Source organism: Suncus etruscus, chromosome 10 (genome assembly GCF_024139225.1).
Source record: "Suncus etruscus isolate mSunEtr1 chromosome 10, mSunEtr1.pri.cur, whole genome shotgun sequence".
In the NCBI taxonomy this organism is placed as follows: domain Eukaryota; kingdom Metazoa; phylum Chordata; class Mammalia; order Eulipotyphla; family Soricidae; genus Suncus; species Suncus etruscus.
This window is the reverse complement of record NC_064857.1, coordinates 83,912,508-83,936,409: the sequence shown is the minus strand read 5'-3', so window position 1 is coordinate 83,936,409 and position 23,902 is coordinate 83,912,508. Positions and strand designations below refer to the sequence as shown.

At 46.9% G+C, this 23,902-nt stretch overlaps 1 protein-coding gene across 1 annotated transcript in view; it reads left to right on the top strand.

Annotated features, from left to right (window-relative positions):
- Positions 1 to 6,085: 6,085 nt before the first annotated feature.
- The window catches only part of MAPKBP1 (mitogen-activated protein kinase binding protein 1), a 58,084-nt gene continuing 40,267 nt past the window's right edge, over positions 6,086 to 23,902 (top strand). The window contains exon 1 of the mRNA XM_049782400.1: positions 6,086 to 6,207. Within this exon, the coding sequence (XP_049638357.1) occupies positions 6,094 to 6,207 (114 nt within the window). The 5' untranslated portion in view covers positions 6,086 to 6,093. The remainder of the gene's footprint in view (positions 6,208 to 23,902) is intronic.

Below are 23,902 nucleotides of genomic sequence, written 5' to 3'. Positions count from 1 at the left end.
AAGATGGGAATAAATACAATATGTGGCCCTAGGGCCGTAGTTTGAAGACCCCTGCGGAAATCTCAGGACATGAACAGTGTCTTCGAAAAGGACAATTGGGTTAGAGCAGTGGTCGGCAACCTTTTTTTTCTTTTTTTTTTTTTTTTTTCTTTTTTCTTTTTTTTTTTTTTTTTTGGTTTTTGGTTTTTGGGCCACACCCGGTGGTGCTCAGGGGTTCCTCCTGACTGTCTGCTCAGAAATAGCTCCTGGCAGGCACGGGGGACCATATGGGACACCGGGATTCGAACCAACCACCTTTGGTCCTGGATCAGCTGCTTGCTTGCAAGGCCAATGCCGCTGTGCTAGCTCTCCGGGCCCGGCAACCTTTTTTTTTTTCAACTGAGCCAATTCCCGCCAAAACCACTTTTGAAATTTATTTTGAGAGCCACACAAGGCGTGCACTGACAGGCTAGAAGAGTCCTGACTCCTGGAGCTGCCGCCTGGCACACAGAAGAGCCAAATTAAAAGTGTAAAGAGCCACATGTGGCTCTCAAGCCACAGGTTGCTGACCACTGGGTAAGAGCAGCAGGTTAAGTGTTTGCCTTGCACATGGCCGGTTCAGTTCTCGGCATCCCGTGTGGTCCCTCGAGCCTGCCAGGAGCGATTTCTTAGCACAGAGCCAAGAGTAACCCCTGAGCACTGCCGAGTTTGGCCCAAAAACCAAAAGGGGGAGGAACACAATAGATGTTCTTAAAATAAGATGCATGTTGTGGCTGGAGAGAGTACATCAGGTTGGGCGCTTACCTTGCACATATCTCACTGGGTCTATCCTTAGCATCCCTGAGTACAGCCAGGATTATCACCTCGAGCATCACCATGGCCTAAAACAAAATGACAAAAAGATACATGTTAACACTATGATTTTTTTATTTTTTATTTTATTTTTTTGGTTTTTGGGCCACACCCGGCGGTGCTCAGGGACTCCTCCAGGCTATCTGCTCAGAAATAGCTCCTGGCAAACACGGGGGACCATATGGGACGCCGGGATTTGAACCATTCCTGGATTGGCTACTTGCAAGGCAAACGCCGCTGTGCTCTCTCTCCAGCCCCAACACTAGGATTTTAAAATTGAAACCAAAAAGCCTTAGTAAAGGACTTCTTTAAATACTGAACTGGGGGCAGTAGGGCATTTGCCTTGCACAAGGCGGACCCAAGACAGACCGGGGTTCAATTCCTGTCATTCAATGTGGTCCCCTGAGCCAGGAGCGATTCCTGAGCACAGAACCAGGAGTAACCCCTGAGCGCTGCTGAATGTGGCCCAAAAATAAAATACTCAACTGTTATAATAAGATCACTCAACAGATAAATCCAGTTCTATAAATTTTATATGTATATATATATTGGAGAGGGGGTTGGGCCACACCCAGTGGTGCTCAGGGGTTCTGCGCTCAGAAATCACCTCTGGCAGGCTCGGGACCATATGGGATGCCAGGGATCAAACCCAGGTCAGCATCGTGCACAGCAAACGTTGCTGTGCTATCTCTCTGGCCCCTGTATTTAATTTTCTTATGTTTCCTCCCCTTCAGAATTATGTATGAAGCAAATGTCAGTACGCATTTCTATAATAGCTTTGAAAGTTCTGAACAGGAAAAAAGCAACATATATATTATTTTGGACATGCACTTTAATAAACGAGTCAGAATAACCTTTTTGCACAAAATTTGAATTTTTTGTTTTGGGGCCACAACTGGCACACTCAGGGTTACTCCTCCTGGCTCTGTACTCAGAAATTATTCTTAGGCTTGGGAGACCATATGGATCAAACCTCGGACTGGCTGAATGCAGGCCAAATACCTACCCATTGTGCTTTTATTATAGACCCAAATTTTGGTTGCATTTCGTCTGTTGGTTTGGTTTGGTTTTGGGGCTATGCTCAGGTTATTCCTGGCTCTGTGCCCATAAATCCTTCTGGCAGTCTGGCCGGCTGCGTGCAAGGCAAATGCCCTGCTGTGCTATCTCTCCAGCCCCAAATCTTGGTTTTTGATGAAAGTAAAGGTATCGGTATTTCCATATCATTGTATTAGATTTTAATTCAGTTTTACATAAAAATGGGTGGCTGGAATTAGGAAAATTAAGTTGAGGTACTCTGAAAGAGAAACTTTTTTTGGAGTGGGTCACACCCGGCGGCACTCGGGTTACTCTTGGCTCTGTGCTCAGAAATTGCTCTTGGGACCATATGGGATGCGGAAATCAAACATGCTATCACTGGCCTCTGAATTGGGAAACTTATTTTTGGTTTTGGGGCCACACCTGGTGCTACTCAGGAGTTACTCCTTGCTATGCGCTCAGAAATCGCTCCTGGCTTGGGGGATCAAACCTCTGTCCGTCCTAGGTTAGCCGCGTGCAAGGCAAACACCCTACCACTTGTGACACCACTCCGGCCCCTGAAAGGGAACCTTTTCACTGAGGCATAGTTATTTATTAAACATAGCTGAACTGCTGTAATAGGATACATCCATACATGTGATGGAGGTGTATGTGGAAAGGGAGAGAAGCTTGAACTTGCTGTGTAAAGAGTTTTTTGGGGATGGGATGACAGACATCAGATGGGTAGGTCATTTGTCTTGCATGTGGCCAACCCGGGTTTACTCTCTGGCATTTGATGTGGTTTCCTGGGGCCTACTAGGAATAATTTCTGAGCACAGAGCCAGGAGTAGCACCAGGTGTGACCCAAAAACAAAAAATGTTTTGAGGAGGAAAAAGTTTTGTTTTGGTTTGGTTTGGTTTTGGTTTTTGGGCCACACCCGGTGTTGCTCCAGGGCTTACTCCTGGCTGTCTGCTCAGAAATAGCTCCTGGCAGGCACGGGGGACCATATGGGACACCGGGATTCGAACCAACCACCTTTTGGTCCTGGATCGGCTGCTTGCAAGGCAAACGCCACTGTGCTATCTCTCTGGGCCCCTCATAAACATTTTTTGTTAAATGGGAAAGCAAGCAATCTTGGAGGCATGGTTTTGAAATATATCCTGTTTTCCAACTACAAACATTGGTCTTAATTGTTCCCTAGTGTCTTGCATGTAAAGGTCTACAGTACATATTTTAATGAGCAAATATTTAATACAACCTGCTGTAGGAAATTAAACTTGTAACTATTTGCATGCCAAGCCTAGGATGAAACAAAATCAAGTTAGCATAGAAATAAATTATGTGCTTCTCCTCTAGACAGAATAGGATCTGACAACCCTATCAGTTGTTTAAGACACAAGAATAAAAAGTGAAATAGCACATGGATGTTGAAATAAGGGTCAACTGCATTCTGAAAGGTGGGATAGCAAATACTTAATTTGGAGGAACTCTTCCGTTACACTGCATATTGGGGAAACTTCTGGGGAGGAAGCTCACAAAACATGAGAACTTTATGAACTTATAATCTATGGCCTAATCCCAACGTGATACCTCATTAACTCCACACAATAAAGATGGGTCTAAATTGTAAAGAGTTAGAAATGGTGGCTTTGGTGTGAGGCAGGAAGTATTTAGATCTCCCTTTTCCACTTGGGTTTTGCTTCTGTAACTTTAGTCTCACAGTAATTTGGAAAATATTTTCTTCAGGTAGCTTTGGATATGAAATCACAAATGACAGTAAACCAATGTACTTGGCCATATGTGGTGGTGAAAAAACCACTACTGGGGCCGGAGATAGTACGGAGGTAATGCATGCAGAGGGACGGTGGTTCGAATCCTGGCACCCCATATGGTCCCCCGAGCTTGCCAGGAGTGATTTCTGAGCGTAGAGCCAGGAGTAACCCCTGGGCACTGCCGGCTGTGACCCAAAAAACAAACAACAACAACAACAAAATCTATTGGACACAAAAGTGGTCTGGAGATGGTACTTGCTGAGGTGCAATGTAGCATGCAAGTAAGGACACCAGGTGGCACCAAGAGGTTGGAAGAACCAACTTATTTGCATTCTGTTGATGAATGCTTTCTTCCTCCAGATTTGGGAAATTAAGGTCAAGATTCTGTCTTCTATTTCATTACACTTCAGTGCATAGTGTAAGGGAAAAAACGCATCAAGGGGCTGGAGAGATAGCATGGAGGTAAGGCATTTGCCTTGCACGCAGCAGGATGGTGGTTCGAATCCCAACATCCCGTATGGTCCTGAGCCTGCCAGGAGCGATATTTGAGCGAAGAGCCAAGAGTAACCCCTGAGACTGCTGGGTGTAAATCCACCCCCAAACAAAGAAAAAAGCTTCAAGTTTCTGGTAGTTGTTGCCAGTTGCTCTTCTAGAAAGCGATCTGATTTTTTACAATATGTGGCTAAAATTGGGAAGTATATACCTGTTTTGGCTACACAGCAAGGGGCTGCCCCTATTCTGAAGTCTTCCACAAGAATTTCAAGGCTCTAGGGGCCAGAAGTGATAGCACAGTGATAGCACTGCAGTCAGACATTTGCCTTGCACGCTGCCTACCCGGGATGGACCCTGGTTCAACCCCCAGCATCCCAAATGGTCCCCTCGAGCCTGAGCACAGAGCCAGGAATAGAACTCCTAAGTGGCCCAAAAATCACACACACAATTTTTTTCAAGGCTCTAGATAGGGTGTGACTGGGCACTCTGGGGCCGCCCCCAAGTTTTTGGCTTGGATTAACCTTTCCATAAGGTAGGTGGTTCTCTTTAACAATGGAACAAAGCCCAATTTCTAGTAAATGCGTTGTTAGTCTGAAACACCTAGGGAATATTAAAGATGTTTCTGTGCCACCACATACACACATCATTAAGTCATCCCTAAATCTGGTGCTGGTAAACTTGAAAGCCACTTCGCCAAAAATTCGCATCAGAAAAGTTGATTGGAGGCTGGAGTGATGGTGCAACGGTAGGGCGTTTGCCTTGCACGCAGCCAGCTCAGGACGGACCCCGGTTCGATCCCAGCATTCCAGGATTCCTGAGCGCCGCCAGGTGTGCCCCCCCACAAAGAAAAGAAAAATTGATTTCAGGAGTGTGTTGTTAGTTTCTACTGTTTATCAGAACGAGGAAGAGATGTGAAGCCATGAGTGGTCCTGGAGGCTAAAAAGCCCTGAAATCCAAGTGTCCCGTGTTGTCATTCATTTGACTTGGCACTGCAGGTTTCTCCTGAAGTCAATCTGCTTATCCGGTTCAAAGCATTTAGCGCTCCTTTTTTTTTTCTTCCCTGTAGCCCGGAGGGGTAGTGCAGCGATCCCTGGTACCCCATACGGTCCCGGAGCCCCCCAGCAGGAGTAATCACTGGGTACCGCCAGGCTTGTCCCCCACCTCTACACACACCCCCAAAATGAATTAAGCATCGGGAGTCGTTTCTATGTAGGCCAGGATCCGGCCTGGCCGCTAGCAACCACGACCCTAAGTGCTGTCAACCCACGTCTTGGAGTCTGGAGACGGGGCACCCGAGTCCTGGCACCCGGGGGCGGGGGTGTCGTCGACGACGGCCGATTCTCGGGGCTCGGAGCAATCCTTTTCCGCCGGCACCACGAAAGGCTCAGCTCTCCGAACCTGCCACGCCATCCTCCTCGTCTCTTAATTGAACCTCCGCGTCGAAGCGCTCGATCCCCGCCGGCGGCTCGGGGCGGGCGGAGTCAGCAGCTCTCCTCCCGGACTCTGTGACTCTCGGCTTCCGGGGTCTGGCGCTGGCTCCGCCCCCTTACGCGGCCTCGTCCACTCCCGGGAAGCCCTCGCGGGAGAGGCCACGCCCCTAGACGCAAACCACGCCCAGCGAGTCTCGATCACGCCCACCGGCGCGGGTTCGCGTTTTGAGCCGCCCGCGCCGCCGTAGCTCGCCGTGGGCGCCTCGGAGCCGAAGTGGCCGCCGACCGAGCGCGCTGCGATGCGCCGCGCTGCGATGCCCGAGGGCGGGCGCCTGGAGCCGGGCGCGCCCGGGGCCCGGGGACGCTAGGTAAAGCGAGGCCGGGCTGGGGCCGGGCGGAGGGGCGGAGGGAGGGCCGGCGGGGGCGTGGCGGGCGGGCCGGGCCGACGGGCAGGGAGGGCCGAGGCGCGGCGGAGGGAGGGGAGGGAGACCCAGCCAGGCTCACGGCCCCGCGCCCGCCAGGCACCCGACGCCCGGAGCGGCCGAGCCCCAGCATGGCCGTGGACGGCGCGACCATCACCAGCCGCATCCGCAACCTGCTGCGCTCCCCGTCCATCAAGCTGCGCCGCAGCAAGGCCGGGGCCCGCCGCGAGGACCTCGGCTCCAAGGTGAGCGAGCCCCCGCCCTGCCCCTGCCCCTGCCCGCGCCGGAATCGAACCCGCGGCTCTGCTCCCCCTTCCCCTTCCCTCCCCTCCCCTGGGCCCCCGTGTCTTCTCCCTCTGCCTCCCAGGGGCAAGAGAGCCAGGAGCCTCCGCCCCCGGGCACCCCCAGCTCCACAGGGTCCAGGAAAAGGGGACCTCGCTCCCCGGGCTTGGGGCAGCCCACTGAGTGTCTCTGACTCCGTTTCCCCTGCGCGCACCTGGTCGAAGGATTAAGTTGTGACTAATGGGACCCGGAGCGGCGTGGGTTACGCAAGGTAGTAGTCGCCCGAGGAAATGCACCGACCTACCAGCAGACACACCTGGTGTCCGACAGGGACTCGGTAGAAACCTCTTTGCTTGAGATCGAAGCGTGTGTGTGTGTGTGTGTGTGTGTGTGTGTGTGTGTGTGTGTGTGTGTGTGTGTGTTGGGGTTGTGTGTGTGTATGTGTGTGTGTGTTGGGGTTGCACCCAGCAGCTCTCAGTGTGTGTGTGTGTGTGTGTGTGTGTGTGTGTGTGTGTGTGTGTGTGTGTGTGTGGGGTTGTGTGTGTGTATGTGTGTGTGTGTTGGGGTTGCACCCAGCAGCTCTCAGGGGTTCCTCCTGGCTCTGCGCTCAGAAATCGCTCCTGGCAGGCTCGCTCAAAGTGGGGGACCTTATCTATGGGATGCCAGGATCGAACCACCATCCTTCTGCATGCAAGGCAAACGTCCTACCCTACCCCCATGCTGTCTCTCCGGCCCCAAGATCGAAGCACATTTGGCTCTCTAGAGACTGAATTGTCTTTGGGATTAGGAATGATGGCTTGCAAAGAAACTGCCAACTAGTTCGCCTAGTTTGCCCTTGAGCATTATTTCTTCTCTTTGACTTTCCTGAGAAGGACTCTCACTTGCTTCGGACCTTGCTTGCTGTGAAGCTCAGCTCCACCATCCCCAGCCCTGCCGGAGTCAAGTGGCTTTCCATTCCCTCACCTGTTTGGGTTTTGGGCTTGAAGCTTGTTTCAACTCTTTAGAACCAGACGACTTTGGGAATACAGAAACAGACTACATTTATTTAGTCCCTCAAGTGATCTTAGTGTTCCCTTAGGATCAGATTAGACGTTTTTGCCCTATTAGCAGTCTGTAAACACAGAAGCTTTGTATGGTACTGGATTGCCAAGGGGAAAGGCAATTGGGACATTAAAGTTTTATTGCCTTGCTATCTCTTCAGAAATCAGCAGAACCGATGAGGAATGATTCAGAAGGCTAATAGCCCACATGGCAGGGTTCTGACCTCCCACTTCATCATAGTTTTTCTTTAGTAGATCTTCCATGGGTTTGGTCAGAAGATGGACAACTTCCCTTTGGATTTCCGCAGAGATGTTGATTTTGTTTGTTTTATACTTTGGGGCCTCACTTGGGGTTGCTCAGGGGTTACTCCTGACTGTGACTCAGGAATCACCCCTAGTGGGCTCAGAGGACCATACGGATTGTGGGGTTTGAACTGGCAAGCACCTTCCTGTACTAGCTCTCCAGCCAGCAGTGGTATTGAATCAGAATTGACTACAACTTTTCCATGACATGGAGAGCCATGGAAGGATTCCCTTCCAAGGAATCCTACTAATCTTGGTTCATATTTGCCATTGGCAGGAGAATGAACTTGAAATTTAGAAACTGTCTTTATTTGACAGTTATTTTTGTGTTGCAGCATTCTTCATATGATGTGTGCTCATATTCTTGACTGGTATAAACTGTCAAAGATGAGCATTTTTACAGCAGTCTTTTTCTGACATTCACTTCTTAGTAGAATCTATATGATGGGAATTTAGTCCTTAGTGTTAATATTGTAGTGTGTTCTGGAATCCAGAAGGTATGTTGCCATTCTTTAAATTTCTTAGGTCATTCATCATTAACACATTCAGTAGATGCTTATTATGTGCTTTTGCCTAATCTGTGTGGAATCAATGAGGAGCAATGTAGTAGTCTCACCATCACTGAGTTTGCAGCTAGTTTGTCATGTAAACAGGTCATTTACATATTTTGCATATTTTTACATGTTTACATCATGGTATGTGGTTAAAGGTTATTGTAGACCTATCTATATGCAAGGAAGTTTTTTTTTTTTTTTTTGGGGGGGGGGGGTTACTCCTGGCTGTTTGCTCAGAAATAGCTCCTGGCAGGCACGGGGGACCATATGGGACGCCGGGATTCGAACCGATGACCTCCTGCATGAAAGGCAAACGCCTTACCTCCATGCTATCTCTCCGGCCCCTGCAAGGAAGTTTTATTGGAGGCAGAAGGAGGATACCTAACCCAGATTTGAGGATTTGGAAAAACTTTTTTTTTTTTTTTTTTAATTTCTTTTGAGCCACACCTAGTGATTCTCAGGGCTTACTCCTTCCTGGCTCTATGTTCAGGGATACTCCTGACCATACTCAAGGGACTATATGGGGTGCTAGGGATCAAACTTGGGTCATGTACATGCAAGACAAGTGCCTTACCTTGCACTATTTCTATCTCTGTCCCTGGGGGAAACTTTTAAAGGAAGGGATATTTTAACTGAAAACTGAGGAAGATGAGAAACTCTAGGAAAACCATGGGCCAGGGCATTTCTGTATCACCATTAAACCTCCCTGTCCCAAGTAGGAATTAATTAGATGCTCAGACGGCTTCCATTGGTTTTGTTTGTTCTAGAGCTGTGAGTGAAGGACATACTTAGCTGAAGTTGAATAGCTCTTGAAGAGTGTGGTGTAGAGCTGTAGCACTCCAAGTAGCTGTAGCTAGTCTCTCCATGTGCCTAGATCCCCAAACTCCCATTATGGTGGTTCTGAAAAAAGGCACCTTATGGAACATGGGAAAAACAGAGCCGCTACTGGGAGTTGGTGGCTGTAGATAAACCTGAATAATCAGAAAGCTTATGACTCGTGGATAACTAACTAATAAATTATGTTGTTTGTTTTTGGGCCACACCTGGCCTGGGATTACTCCTGGCTCAGAAATCACTCCTGGCAGGCTCCGGGGACCATGCCAGGATCTTACCCCCGCGCAACCACATGCAAGGCAAATGCCCTACCTGCTGAGCTATGCTTCTGGCCCCTCACTGTAATAAAATTTGAACACCAAAAGACAGATGTTTTGGTTCCCAGGTATTTTAGTGTTTTGGTTTGCCCCTTTTTTCCTGGGGCAAAGAGGATAGTGCCAGAGGGCCTACAAGTAGCTCTTTTTTTTTTTTTTTTTTTTTTTTTTGGGCCACACCTGGCGATGCTTAGGGGTTACTCCTGGCTGTCTGCTCAGAAATAGCTCCTGGCAGGCACGGGGGACCATATAGGACACCAGGATTTGAACCAACCACCTTTGGTCCTGGATCGGCTGCTTGCAAGGCAAACGCAGCTGTGCTATCTCTCCGGGCCCACAAGTAGCTCTTTGTTTTTTTTTTGTTTTTGGGCCACACCGGCGTTGCTCAGGGGTTCCTCCTGGCTGTCTGCTCAGAAATAGCTCCTGGCAGGCACGGGGGACCATATGGGACTCCGGGATTCGAACCAACCACCTTTGGTCCTGGATCGGCTGCTTGCAAGGCAAACGCCGCTGTGCTATATCTCCGGGCCACAAGTAGCTCTTAATTTCAAATATCCTGCTGCTTTGAATCACTTGGTTCTTCTAGTTTTTCTTTTCTTTTTTTTTTTTTTTGGTTTTTGGGTCACACCCGGCAGTGCTCAGGGGTTTTTCCTGGCTCCTTGCTCAGAAATTGCACCTGGCATGCACGGGGGACCATATGGGACGCCGGGATTCGAACCGATGACCTTCTGCATGAAAAGTAAATGCCTTACCTCCATGCTATCTCTCCGGCCCCGGTTCTTCTAGTTTTTCTATGTAAAGCAATCTTTCCACCCCATTTTTTACTTATTTGTAGATCCACCTCTGGTTTTACAGGTGCCAGAGTTGCTTCTTTGACCCCACTGATTGGCCAATCTTTAATTGTTCTTTTTTGTATGCCTTCCTAAGGTCAGGGGTAATTTTGTTGTTGTTTGCTTGCTTGTTTGTTTTGGGGTCACAATTATCAGTGTGAAGGATTTAATCTTCTGCTTGGAATTCTTTCCTGGCCTTGATTCAGGGACCATATTGGGATGCCCTGGGTAAACCCTGATTGGGTACAGCCAAGCTGTACTATTGCTCTGACTTAGGAATAATTTTACTTGCTTTTCTTTTTCTTTTCTTTTTTTTTTTTCTTTTTGGTTTTTGGGTCACACCCAGCAGCGCTCAGAGGTTCCTCCTGGCTCTATGCTCAGAAATCGCTCCTGGCAGGCTCGGGGGACCATATGGGATGCCCGATTTGAACCACTGTCCTTCTATATGCAAGGCAAACACCTTACCTCCATGCTATCTCTCCGGCCCCTTACTTGCTTTTCTACCATAATGCTTTGAGAGGTCACAGTAGACAATGACTAAATGATGTTCAAGCAATTTTTTAATTTATATTTTAAAAAACTTCGGGCCCTATGGGGCTGGAGAGATAGCACAGCGGTAGGGCGTTTGCCTTGCATGCAGCTGATTCGAGCAGCTGATTCAAACAAATGGTGGTTTGAATTCCCGTATTCCATATGGTCCCTCGGTGCCTGCCAGGAGCGACTTCCAAGTACAGAACCAGGTGTGACCTAAAAAACAAAGAAACCTTTGGGCCATATGAGTGATATTCAGGGGTTTCTCCTGTTTCTGCATTCAGGAATCACTCCTGGTAGTGCACAGGAGACCATATATGTGAGGCTGTGGATAGAACCTGGTTTGGCCAGGTAAAAGGAAAGCACCCTACCTGCCGTATTATTAATCCAGCTCGTATTTGAACAATTTAAAGACAATAAATGAAGTTTATATAAACTAACAATATCATATAAGTAGGATGTATGTGACTACTTGAGAAAAGTAATTCAAGCCAGAGCTAATAAAAGGGGAAAAAAAGAAGTAGTCATACAACCTATTTGGGTGCAAAGGGCTTAAGAGAGAAGGAAGAATACACAGATAAATAAAGTGCTCATTAAAGTTTCTTTAATTCAGTAGAGACTTGGTTAGCAATATGGTTGAAATCTGGTTGAAAGCTAAAGCCAGGCAGCCAGTGAGATGGGATTTCAGTTATGGGAGAGTAGTCTTTTTTTTTTTTTTTTTGGTTTTTGGGCCACACCCGGTGACGCTCAGGGGTTACTCCTGGCTATGTGCTCAGAAGTTGCTCCTGGCGTGGGGGACCATATGGGACGCCGGGGGATCGAACCGCGGTCCGTCCTAGGCTAGCGCAGGTAAGGCAGGCACCTTACCTTTAGCGCCACCGCCCGGCCCCGGGAGAGTAGTCTTGAGCTGAGATTTTTATTACATTTTCTCCAAGGGAGGGAAATCTCTGTGGTGTGTTGAGAACTCTGTGGAGTTGGAGAATAATTGGAGGTTTATGCCAGATCCGCTGAGTCTTGAAGTGTAACTCCAAATTATCATTTGCAAACACCCTTTGACTTCACATCTTGTGCAACTGTCAGTTCTGCTCTCAATTGAAGCAGTGTTTTCCTAAGAAGCAAAAGTGTCTCTTAGTAGCTATCCCTCCCCCTCTGAAAGTTTCTAAGATTTTTATGTAGAGAGAGCTGGGCTGTTTTTCAATTTTAACAAAGGACAAAAATGGACTGAAGCCCAGCAAGCAAGGTTTAAGTTAGGGCTACAGAAGTGTGGCCCTTGCTGGAAGGTTCTTAGAATTTGAAAATGTAAAGATTTGAAGTTCCCTCCTTAACAGTATAATCAGGTCTGAATTATATTTTGCTTTCTGGAAACAATGGGCAAAGTGATTTGCAGCTTTGTTCTAATTCTTATGTTTATTAACTTGAATCCAGTTCCTTCTCTGTTTCTAATCCTAAAAGATTGTTCTTCGAGGGTTTTTTTTTGTTTCCTTTTTTAGGGGGAGGAGACCACACCCAGCTATGCTCTGGGGTTACTCTTGGCTCTGCACTCAGGAATTACCGCTGACAGGCTCTGGGGACCATATGGGATGCTGGGTATTAAACCCGGTTGGCCACATGCAAGGCAAGCACCCTACTGACTCACTACTATCACTCTGGCCCCACTTTGAGATATTTTATTTTTGTATATGTGGCCATAAGAAAATTCTAGGGCAGATAATATATCTGGCTCTAGAGGGGGAGGAAAGTTATACTATCTGCCCATAGAGGTTAGGGCAGATAGTATAGAGGTTAAAGTTTTTGTTGTTGTTGTTGTTGGGCCACACCCGGTGCTCAGGTATTATTCCTGGCTCTGTGCTCTGAGCTCTGTAGACCCTTTGGGATGCTGGGGATTGAACCTACATCCTGCCACATGTGAAACAAATGCTATCATCGCTCCAGCCTGGAGGTTAAAGTTCTTGCCTTGTATGTGGTCAATCCTGATTTAATCTCAGGGCCACCAGCACAAAGCTGCTTTGACCCCAAACCCCCTAACTCCCCCAATTTTGTTTTAAAGATAGGTGACTTTTATGACAGAGGAAAAGCTGCTTATCTAATTCATATTTTGTTGGTTTGGTTTGGTTTGGGGCCACAACCGGAGAAGCTCAGGGGTTACTCCTGGCTGTGCACAAGAAATCGGCTCCTGGCTTGGGGGACCATATGGGATACTGAGGGATTGAACTCAGGTCTGCTCTGGGCCAGCCACGTGCAAGCCAAACACCCTACCGCTGCGCCACTACTCCAGCCCCTAATTCAGATTTCGTTCAACGTTGGAGTCTAGGTATTCGTATTGAGGCTATAATTTGCCTATTTGGTGGCAGGGAGGAAAGTGGGGGAACCATAATCATTTTCAAAGCATTTCTGGGTGATTGCGACTTGATGGCTTACAACTTGGGGGTGGGGATAGGAAAATCACCTGTATAGTATTTGGGGGGGGGGGGTCATACCCGGCAGCGCTCAGGGGTTACTCCTGGCTCTGTGCTCAGAAATCACTCATGGCAGGCTCAAGGGACCGTATGGGATGCCGGGAATCGAACCACCTTTGGTACTGGATTTGCCACTTGCAAGGCAAACGCCCTACCACTGTGCTATCTCTCCGGCCCCACCTGTACAGTGTTGAATAAGATATTAAGTCCTGGATGGAGATGGATGGAGGGTGAGGCCTTTCTCTGCCGGCCCGGGCCACACGCTTGCAATTCCCTCCAGCCTATGGGTCTGAGAGTTCAGGGTAACTGTGAGGCAAAAACTCACAGCATTCAGGTTTCAGGAGACATGAAACTTTATTCAAGGCCCTAGCCACCATGTGTGACTCTATGCTTTTTAAAACCTTTCAAGCCATCTCCATTATTAGCCCTGCTTTCAAGCCTGTCTCTTCTTCCTCCATCCTGCTTCTTGCTGAATCTCTCTGAATCCTTGGATCCCCTATATACCCTCAGGGAATCTTTTTTTTTTGGGGGGGGGTTTTCGAGCCACACCCATTTGATGCTCAGGGGTTACTCCTGGCTAAGCGCTTAGAAATTGCCCCTGGCTTGGGGGGACCATATGGGATGCCGGGGGATCGAACCGAGGTCCTTCCTTGGCTAGCGCTTGCAAGGCAGACACCTTACCTCTAGCACCACCTCGCAAGCCCCGGGAATCTTTTTTTTTTTTTTTAGTTTTTGGTTTTTGGTTTTTGGGTTATACCCAGCAGCATTCAAGGGTTACTCCTGGCTCTATGCTCAGAAATCGCTCCTGGCAGACTCGGGACCATATGGGATGCCGGGATTTGAACCACTGCCCTTTTGCATGCAAGGCAAACACCCTACCTCCATGCTATCTCTTTGCCCCAGGCAATCCTTTTGTTACCTTACAAAGACCCCTCAGAAATGGGCAGGTCTTACAGTCAGGTAAGGTTATGCAGGAAGATGGGGGGTGGGGTGACAGTACAGTATTTTTTGTTAGTTTGGTTTTTGTTTTTGGGCCACACTCAAGCAGCACTCAGGGGTTACTCCTGGCTCTATGCTCAGAAATTACTACTAGCAGGCTTGGGACCATGTGGGATGCCGGGGATTGAACCTAGGATAGCCTAATGCAAGGCAAACACCCTACCTGCTATGCTTTTGCTCTGGGCCCTATGTGCAGTATTTTTTAAATACACATTTTTGCTCTCATTCCATCTCTATAGATTATAGCGCAAAGCTAGGGGAAATGGGTAATTACAGCTAAGATTAAGTTCCATAAAAGCCCACTGCTGGTCACAACTCCCTGTTATAGGGGATGTGAAAGGAACTGGGGGTTGCTTGAGGGTGTCAAAGTCCAGCCAGCATCTGTACTGTTGTTCCCCTAAAGCTATGCATCTTCAGAGCATCTCTTAGAGCACTTGCTCAGTCTGAGACTGTCAGGGATATCTTGTGTAGAATTGCTCAGAGCCACACAAAACAAAGTATGTCAGCAAGAGTTTCCTCTCCTCCAGACAATATCCCTGAATCTGGTCTATATTTAACATCACTGATTGCACTTCACAAAGGTCTCATGAGAAGCATTTTTCTGTTTTGTTTTGTTTCTAGTGTTTAATGCATTTTCTGGGCTCCCTACCTAGAATCAGTGGCCTTGTGGACAGTAGCCCTGCCCATGTGAGTGACCCTGGTTAAGTTGTGCTTGAGTTTTCTCTTTCAGAAAATCATATTGCCATTGAGATAGTGAAGTGCCAGGAGCCTCAGAGCTGGTGGTGGGCAGTGAAAAGGGTGAGGTACCCTTCTGATTCCATTCCTTGGGTTTCCTCTTTATTTCCCCCAAGGCCTTCAAAGTAACCATCCCTGCAGGGGGAGGAAGGATTTTGCCCACACCAGCCCCACACCTCTTCCTTGGCTGTTCATGCAGACTGCGGCTGCTGTGCATCTAAGGGCCGCTTTCTTCTCTTTTTTTCTTTTTTTCTTCTCTTTTTTGTAATGTACAGTGTGAGGCCTGGTCCCTTGCCACATTAATTTGACTTACTGTCTGTTTCCTGCCCATGGCATTTTGAATGTAAATTGGTATTTCTCTGACTTCACTTCTTTCTTCCACTTGTCACCTGTGTTTTTATTTCATGACTCATGAAGGAACATTGGTACAAGTGAGGCTTCAGCCCAATCTCTGTATCCACTCTATAAACCTCAAGTCTAAAGTTGGGCTTATGTCTGTTATCACTGCCCCTTTATTTGGCAGACTGTCCAGGGCTTGCAGTGGGGGACTGTTTATTCAGACCAAGTTTCTGTGGAAGCCTGTCCGGTTGAGGGCTTTCTCAGAGTAGCTGTTGGGTTTGTTTTTTGTTTTTGTTTTTGTTTTTGTTTTTGTTTTTTTGCTTCATGTTCTGGCTTCAGTGTTGGTAAGGAAAAAAGCTACAGTGTTTTCAGTAGGATTTCTTATATGACACATCACATTCCCACTACTGCAGGCTGGACCTCTCCACTGAGCTCCATTCTGTAAGGCCGTATTTTTCTTTCAGCTTCCTTTTATAGTAGTTCTCGGTAGACAGGTGGGATGAAGGCAGCCCTGCTTAGGCTTTTATTATGTTACCTCTTTAAGAAAAATAATAAAGAGCCAGGAGATGGCTCAAAGGGCTAGAACATGACCTGGATTTGGTCCTTGATGCATGGTCTTTAAGCACTGGCAAGCATAGTTCCTCTAGATCTCTCCCCCTCAAAAAAATAAAGTGCGGTGAGGAGAGGGCAGGCTAATAGTGTGGGACTTAAAGGTTGGTGATTTTGAGTCCTCAAGTTTTCCGCTTGGTTCTCTTCCTACAGGAATCTCAGTAATTGCCCAATTACTTGATTGGCCACAGCATTTTCCTCCAGCTTTGAAGGAACTTAAAAAAGAATGAACATGGTGTGATCTCTCTCCTTTTCTCCAGACTTCTAGGAAGTGAATATCACCCTTTTCATTTTAATATAGGACTTTTTTTTTTTTTGTAATTTTCCTCCTTTATCAGCTTTTTTCTTTTTTAAGAAAAGTTGTTGTTTTTATGGGGGAGACACATCCCACAGTTCTCAGAGCCTATGCTTAGGAATCACTCCTGGTTGGGCTCATGGTACCAGGGATTGGACCTGAGCCAGCTACATACAAATCAAATGCCCTATCTGCTCTACTAACACTTCTGCCCAGTTTCTTAGCAATTATCTTGTCTTACCTGATCTAAAATTTGCATTTTGTATTTTTTGGTTTTGAGGGAGCCCTTAAAAGTGCTCAGGAGCCTGGGGATCCCTCTTGGTGATAGTTGGTTTACTGGACCACCAGTATAACGTGATGGCCTGAGGATGTGGTGTGCTTTGTCTCTGTGGTGTTCAGGACTATGGGGCCATCCAAGAAATGCTTAGGAACTCCAGGCTCATGCCCAGTGATTCTACATAGGCCCCTTCCTCTTCTCAGACTTACATTTGTCCTATTTTTATTCCTTACCACAATGAGACGTGGGGTTTGAACTCATGTCTTCTTTCCTTTGCCTCCTTTGTCCTGAGATACAGGAGTCCTGAGGTGGATTCGAAGAACCACAGGCTGTTTGTAGTCCTGGGGAAGTAGCCTGGATCTTTGCCACCTCTCAGTTACCGTTCTTGAGATCAGGCACCTGTTTGTGAAAAATGTACTTCCCAGCAGGCAGGCTCTAAGCCTGTGTGGGAACTGGCACCTCACAGCTTCCATCCAGGATAGTGTCTGTATCCCATGATCATTCTCACATGACCCAGAACCTGCTGCTTCTCTAAACATGTCCTTCCTCCTTTTAGGAAGTTCTGCCTGCCTTCCTTGCTTCCTACTTTCCCTAGGCTGCTTTGCTTTCATCAGAAGCCCCCAGCTGCTCTTTTGAAACCCCTCAGGGACTACCTCAGCACTACCTCAGGGATGGAGCTTTGGAAAATTTAGGTTGCCAACACATGAGGGAGTAAGGGTGAGAGGTAATGGGCTAATGAAAATGCACATTCAGAGCTGGGGCTCAGCAGCTGAGCAGCAGCCTGGCATGTGTGAGGCCCTGAGTTCCATCTCTAGCTCAGTTTAAAGAAAAGGCAGATTTCATTTTATACTTTGTTTTTTTGGGGGTGGGCCATACCCGGCGACGCTCAGGGGTTACTCCTGGCTCTGCACTCAGAAATCACTCCTGACAGACTCAGGGACCAAATGGGATGTCAGGGATCAAAACCAGTTTGACTGCATACAAAGCAAAAGCCCCTACCTGTTGTGCTGTCACTTTTGGGGATTTGGGGGATTTTTTTTTGGCCACACCCAGCAATGCTCAGGCTTCTTCTGGCTTTACACGCTGGAATCACTCTTGGCAGTCTTGGAGGACCATAGGATATGCCAGGGACTAAACCTGGGATGGCCTCTCATGCAAGGCAAGTGCCCTATTGCTGCTCTATTTCTCTGAGCCCTCGCAGTATCTTTTTAGTCCCTCTGGAACTTTTTTTTTTTTGTGGTTTTTGGGTCACACCCGGCAGTGCTCAGGGGTTATTCCTGGCTCCAGGCTCAGAAATTGCTCCTGACAGGCACGGGGGACCATATGGGGCGCCGGGATTCGAACCGATGACCTCCTGCATGAAAGGCAAACGCCTTACCTCCATGCTATCTCTCCGGCCCCCCCTCTGGAACTTTTACCAAGTCCCTAAGTGATACATCCATGCTGCTCTCTCAACCACACATTGGATAGCGCGCATGTGAGTTTGTGTGTATATGTGTGTGTTTGTAAAAGAGTGATGGTGGTGGTGATGGAGGAATAATTTTCTCTCCTTTCTGAGGAAGTAATTTCTTTTGTTCTGGAGCTATTGAGAGTTAAATATGGAAAAGTTTGGGGCCAAAGTGGTAGCACAGTGGTAGGGAATTTGCCTTGCACGTGGCTGACCTAGGATGGACACGGGTTCAAATCCGGCATTCCATATGGTCCCCCAAACCTGCCAGGAGCAATTTCTGAGTGAAGAACCAGGAATAACCCCTGATCGTCGCTGAGTGTAACCTCCCCCCCCCCAAAAAAAAAAGTTAATTTATTTTCCATCTAAAAAGTAGTTACCAATGTTATCACTGGTTTGTAGATATCTAGAACACCCAGAATTTGCTGGCAAATTTTTATTTATTTGGGGCCAGAGTGATAGCATAGTGGTAGGTGTTTGTCTTGCATGTGGCTGACCTAGGACAGACCAGGGTTCGATCCCCGGCAGTCCATATGGAGCCTGCCAGGAGTGATTTCTGAGCGCAGTCAGGAGTAACCCCTGAGCGCTGCAGGATTTGGCCCAAAAACAAACAAACAAACAAAAAAATTCATTGTAGTTTCTATTTGCAAGAATCCCTTTTTGCAGGTTCACACCTTTTTGTTTGTTTCTACATGTACTTATTTTTTTCTCTGTGGCTGCTACTTCTTTTCAGTCTTTTTCTTGCTAGTATTCTTTTTGTTTGTTTGTTTTGGGTCACACTCAGCAGCGCTCAGGGGTTACTCCTGGCTCTACGCTCAGAAATCGCTCTTGGCAGGCTCGGGGGACCATATGGGGTGCTGAGATTTGAACCACTGCCCTTCTGCATGCATGGCAAATGCCCTACCTCCATGCTATCTCTTTGGTCCCTCTTGCTAGTATTCTAACTTGGTCACAACACCTAACCAAAAAGAAGGGTTAGCAATTATTCTTTTGTTTTGGCTTTTTATTTTTGTTTTTGGGCTACACCAGTGGTGCTCAGAGCTTGCTCCTGGCTCTACACTCAGGAATTACTACTGTGAGTTGTCTTCATGCAAGGCAAGTGCTCTACCCAATTGGGTATTTCTCTGACCCTATAGTTATTCTTTTTTGTTTTGTTTTGTTTTGGAGCCACACCCAGTGATGCTCTGGAGTTACTCCTGGCTACGTGCTCAGAAATCGCTCCTGGCTAGGGGGACCATATGGGATTCCGGGGATTGAACCCAGGTCCGTCCTGGGTCAGCTGTGTGCAAAGCAAACGCCCTACCGCTGTGCTATAGCTCTGGCCCCTAGTTATTCTTTTTTTTTATACTAACTACCTAGTACAATTTATTCCAGGGTTATGGACATGATTTGGGGGAATTAAAACAAACAAACAAACAAACAAACAAACAGGGGCCGGGCAGTGGTGCTAGAGGTAAGGTGCCTGCCTTGCCTGTGCTAGCCTTGGATGGACCGAGGTTCGATCCCCCGGCGTCCCATATAGTCCCCCAAGCCAGGAGTGACTTCTGAGCGCATAGCCAGGAGTAACCCCTGAGCATCACCGGGTGTGGCCCAAAAACAAAACAAAAAACAAACAAACAAACCAGTATCGTTGGTGTAGGGATTGAAATCACTGTGACATGATGGGATTCACTACAAAAAATCACATGCTTTTTCATTGCAGCAGCTTCTCTAGAAATTGAAATGTTTTCTTGGGGTTAACTAATTTATATTGACAAAAAATTGGGGAAGTGAATTAGTTCTAGCACTTACTGTCAGCTGAGAACTTTTAGACAGTGAAAAATACATTATTTTGGTTTGCTTTTTAATTTTGTTTTGTTTTCTTTTTTTGTTTGTTTGTTTTTGGCCACACCCAGCCATACTCAGGGGTTACTCCTGGCTCTGTGCTCCTGGCAGGCATGGGGGACCATATGGGATGGCCAGGATTCAAACTACCATCCATCCTGGATCAGCTATCTGCAAAGCAAATGCCCTACTACTGTGCTATCTCTCCGGCCCCTTGTTTTGTTTTCTTTTGGGGCCATACCTGAGGGTATTCTCCACTTACCCCTGGCTCTACACTCAGGAATTACTGTTGGTGGGCTTGGAGAACCACATGGGATGCTGGGGAGCAAACCCAGGTTGACTTGAGTACAAGGCAAGCACTTTAGCCACTGGAGTTATCTCTCTTGCCATTAGCATTCATATTGTTTCACGCTTCTAACATTGTGCCAGGGAAAAATATCTTTCTGAAATGATTTTGCTTCATTAAAATATGTGTGGGAGGGGCCGGAGAGATAGCATGGAGGTAAGGCGTTTGCCTTTCATGCAGGAGGTCATCGGTTCGAATCCCGGTGCCCCATATGGTCCCCTGTGCCTGCCAGGAGCAATTTCTGAGCCTGGAGCCAGGAATAACCCCTGAGCACTGCCAGGTGTGACCCAAAAACCAAAAAAAAAAAAAAAAAAAAAAAAATATGTGTGGGAGTAAGTTCGCTCCTGCCCTTGCAAAGGTACTTTGTGAGTTGATCCAAACCTCTGAAAGGGTTCTCTGGGGACAGACATATTCATTTCTTCATGTCCACGCTTCATTGTTTTGCATTTTATTCTATGCCAATATTTATTCCACACAAGGTACATAGAATTGATTAAACTTTTTGGTTCACAATAGTGACATCTTTTACGTAGCTGATTACAGGATTGGAAAAATATCCGTAAAGAATGTTTTGCTAAAAAGAATCGGGTCGGTCCTATCAGATATACCTCATATATGGTAACAGTGCATAAGATACATTAAGTGTTAGTGATATGTATGGCTTTGTTAAAACATACCTGCATTTGTGTTTACAGAGGAAAAGTGAAGCTATAAATACCAGACTGTTGATACTGGGAGGAATAATAGATTATGGTGGACTTTTACCCTCCTTCCATCTTTATTTCAATAACACTGGAATTTTTTTACAATTTTTGTTTATTTGTTTTTGGGTCAGACCTCGTGGCACTCAGGGGTCCCTCCTGGCTTTGTCCTCAGAAGTCACTTCTGGCAGGCTCGGGGGACCATATGGGATGCCGGGTTTGAAACCAGTGTCCATCCTGTGTTGGCTGCATGCAAGGCAAAGGCCTTACCACTGTGCTAATGTTTTATCTGTAGAAAGAAAACAAATAAAGATAAACTCTTCTCTAATTTTATTGTATATATGTCATAGTTAAGCTGAAATGTTTAAAATTTTTAAAAAAATATTTTTTGTTCGGGGGGCCATATCTTCTCATAACTTAGTGCTCATAACTTACTTCTGGCTCTGTCCTCAAGGATCACTCTGGCAAGCTTGGGGAACCAAATAGGTTTGAACTTGGATCAACTTCATTCAAGGCAACTATTCATGCAAGGCAACTATCACTTCAGCCCCTGTTAGCTTTTTTTTTTTTTTGGGGGGGGGGGTCATACTTGGCAGTGCTCATGGGTTACTCCTTGATTTATGTTCAGAAATCGCTCCTGGCAGGCTCAGGGGACCATATGGGATGCCGGGATTCGAACCACCATCTTTCTGCATGCAAGACAAACGCCCTACCTCCATGCTATCTCTCAGGCCCCTGAAATAATTAATTTCTGAGCTCTAAAAAGTATTTCTTTGGTTAACTTTGCCAAACAGAATAGTTTTTATACTTTCTAAAGTTCACGTGCTATCTGAAAATTTTATCTGGGCATGGGGTCATACTCATAAACCAGGGATCGAACCCAGGGTTGGCTGCATTCAAGGCAAGCTGTGCTATCACTCTAGCCAGTGAAATGTTTGTTATATAAGACATATATAGCAAAGCATAAAGAAGAATGCTAATCATTTATAGTCTTTTGTTTTTGAGCCACACCCAGCAGTGCTCAGATCTTAATCATGGTACTTTGCTCAGGGATCACTTGTTTTTTGTTTGTTTGTTTGTTTGTTTGTTTTTGGGTCACTCCTGGTGGTGCTCAGGGATTACTCCTGGCTCTGCACTCAGAAATCACTCCTGGCAGGCTTAGGGGACAATACGGGAAGCTGGGAATCGAACCTGGGTTTGTGCTATGTTGGCCATGTGCAAGACAAATTCCTTACTGCTGTGCTATCACTCCAGCCCCTCAGGGATCACTTCTGGGACCATATGGGATACTAGGGATTGAATTCTGGTTGGCCATATGCAAGGCAACACTCTACCCATTTTTGTGTGTTTTTTTGAGGGAAGAAATGGTTTGGGGGATTGAGCCACACCCAGTAGAACTCAAGTGTGGCCGGGCGGTGTCGCTAAAGGTAAGGTGCCTGCCTTGCCAGCGCTGCCTTGGACGGACCGCGGTTCGATCCCCCGGTGTCCCATATGGTCCCCCAAGCCAGGAGCAACTTCTGAGCACATAGCCAGGAGTAACCCCTGAGCGTTACCGGGTGTGGCCCAAAAACCAAAAAAAATAATAATAATAAAAAAAAAATAAAAAAGAACTCAAGTGTGACTCCTGGTTCTGCAGTCAAAAATTACTCCTACCAGGTTCAAGACCATATGGGATGCTGGGGATTGAATCCCGGTTGGCTGAGTACAAGGCATATGCTCTACCTGCTGTACTATTGCTCTGGTCCCCTATCATTTATGTTCTGACATTCAGAATACCTCCTCAGAACTGTATCCATTTCTGATTATTAAAATGGCTAAAGCTTTTTTTTTTGTTTGTTTTGTTTTGGTTTGGTTTGGTTGTTTGTTTTGGGGTCACACCCAGCAGCGCTCAAGGGTTACTCCTGGCTCTGCTCTCCTGCCAGGCTCGGGGCCCATAGGGGATGCCAGGAATCGAAGTCCATCCAGCATTGGTTGTGTACAAGGCAAATGCCCTAGCACTGTGTCATCACTCTGGCCCCAAAGCATTTTTTTCTTTTTTTTTTGAGGGAAATCGCCCCTGGCTTGGGGGACCATATGGGACGCTGAGGGATCAAACTTTGGTCCATCTGAGGCTAGCGCGTGCAAGGCAGACACCTTACCTCCTGCACCACCACTCCAGCCCCAAAACTCTTTATTAAATTTATTAGTGATTTGGGGCTGAAGAGATAGCATGGAGGTAGGGTGTTTGCCATGCATGCAGAAGGACAGTGGTTCGAATCCCGGCATCCCATATGGTCCCCTGAGCCTGCCAGGATTGATTTCTGAGAGTAGAGCCAGGAGTAACCCCTGAGAGCTGCCGGGTGTGACCCCCCCCCAAAAAAAAAAAAAAAAACCACACACACACAAAAAAAGTTAAATTTATTAGTGATAGTACACTGGGTAGGTGCTTGCTTTGCTCATGGCCAACCCTGGGTCTGATGTCCAGAATCCCAGATGGTCTCCCGAGTCTACCAGGAATAATTCCTGAGATCAGAGGCAGGAGTAAGTATCGCCAGTATGACCCAAAAAACAAAAATCAGAAGAAAGAATTTATTATTGATTTTGGTTTTGGTGTTTGGTCTGCCCTAGTTGCCCTGTGCTGAAAGGCTGCTCCCAGTGTGATGGTCAAGAGTGCCGCCCCAGGGTCTAGCTCAGGCCTCTGGCCTCCAAAGCATGTGTGTAGCCCATTGAGTTATGGCTTCAGCCCAAGAACCAGCAAAACTTTTTAAACAACAGAATTAGTTGTTTATTCTTTTATTAAAATTCTTTTTCAAGAAGTAAATTTTGCAAATTAATTCTGGGGCTGGGTTTGTGGCCTGGTGGTTTAGTACTTGCCTTGTATATACGAGGTCCTGGGTTCAGCTCTGACGCCACAAAAAATTATTCTACTCTTGAATTTTTTTTCTTGAATTCAGGTTTGTGAAGAGTCATGCCATACATGTTATTACCAAAGTCAGAGATAATAACTGCTTTTATTTGTAGTTGTTTATGGCATGCAGAGATTATCCAGCTCATTTAGACCTTTCCGTCTCAGAAAGGCATCATAATTCTACTTCCTGTTAAAATGCCTAGGGTGGCTCTGAAGGATGTAAAATTCTTTTTTTGAGGGGGAAGTTTGAGCCACACCCAGCGATGCTCAGGGGTTACTCCTGACTGTGTTCAGAAATTGCTCTTGGTACACTCGGGACCATATGGAATGCTAGGGA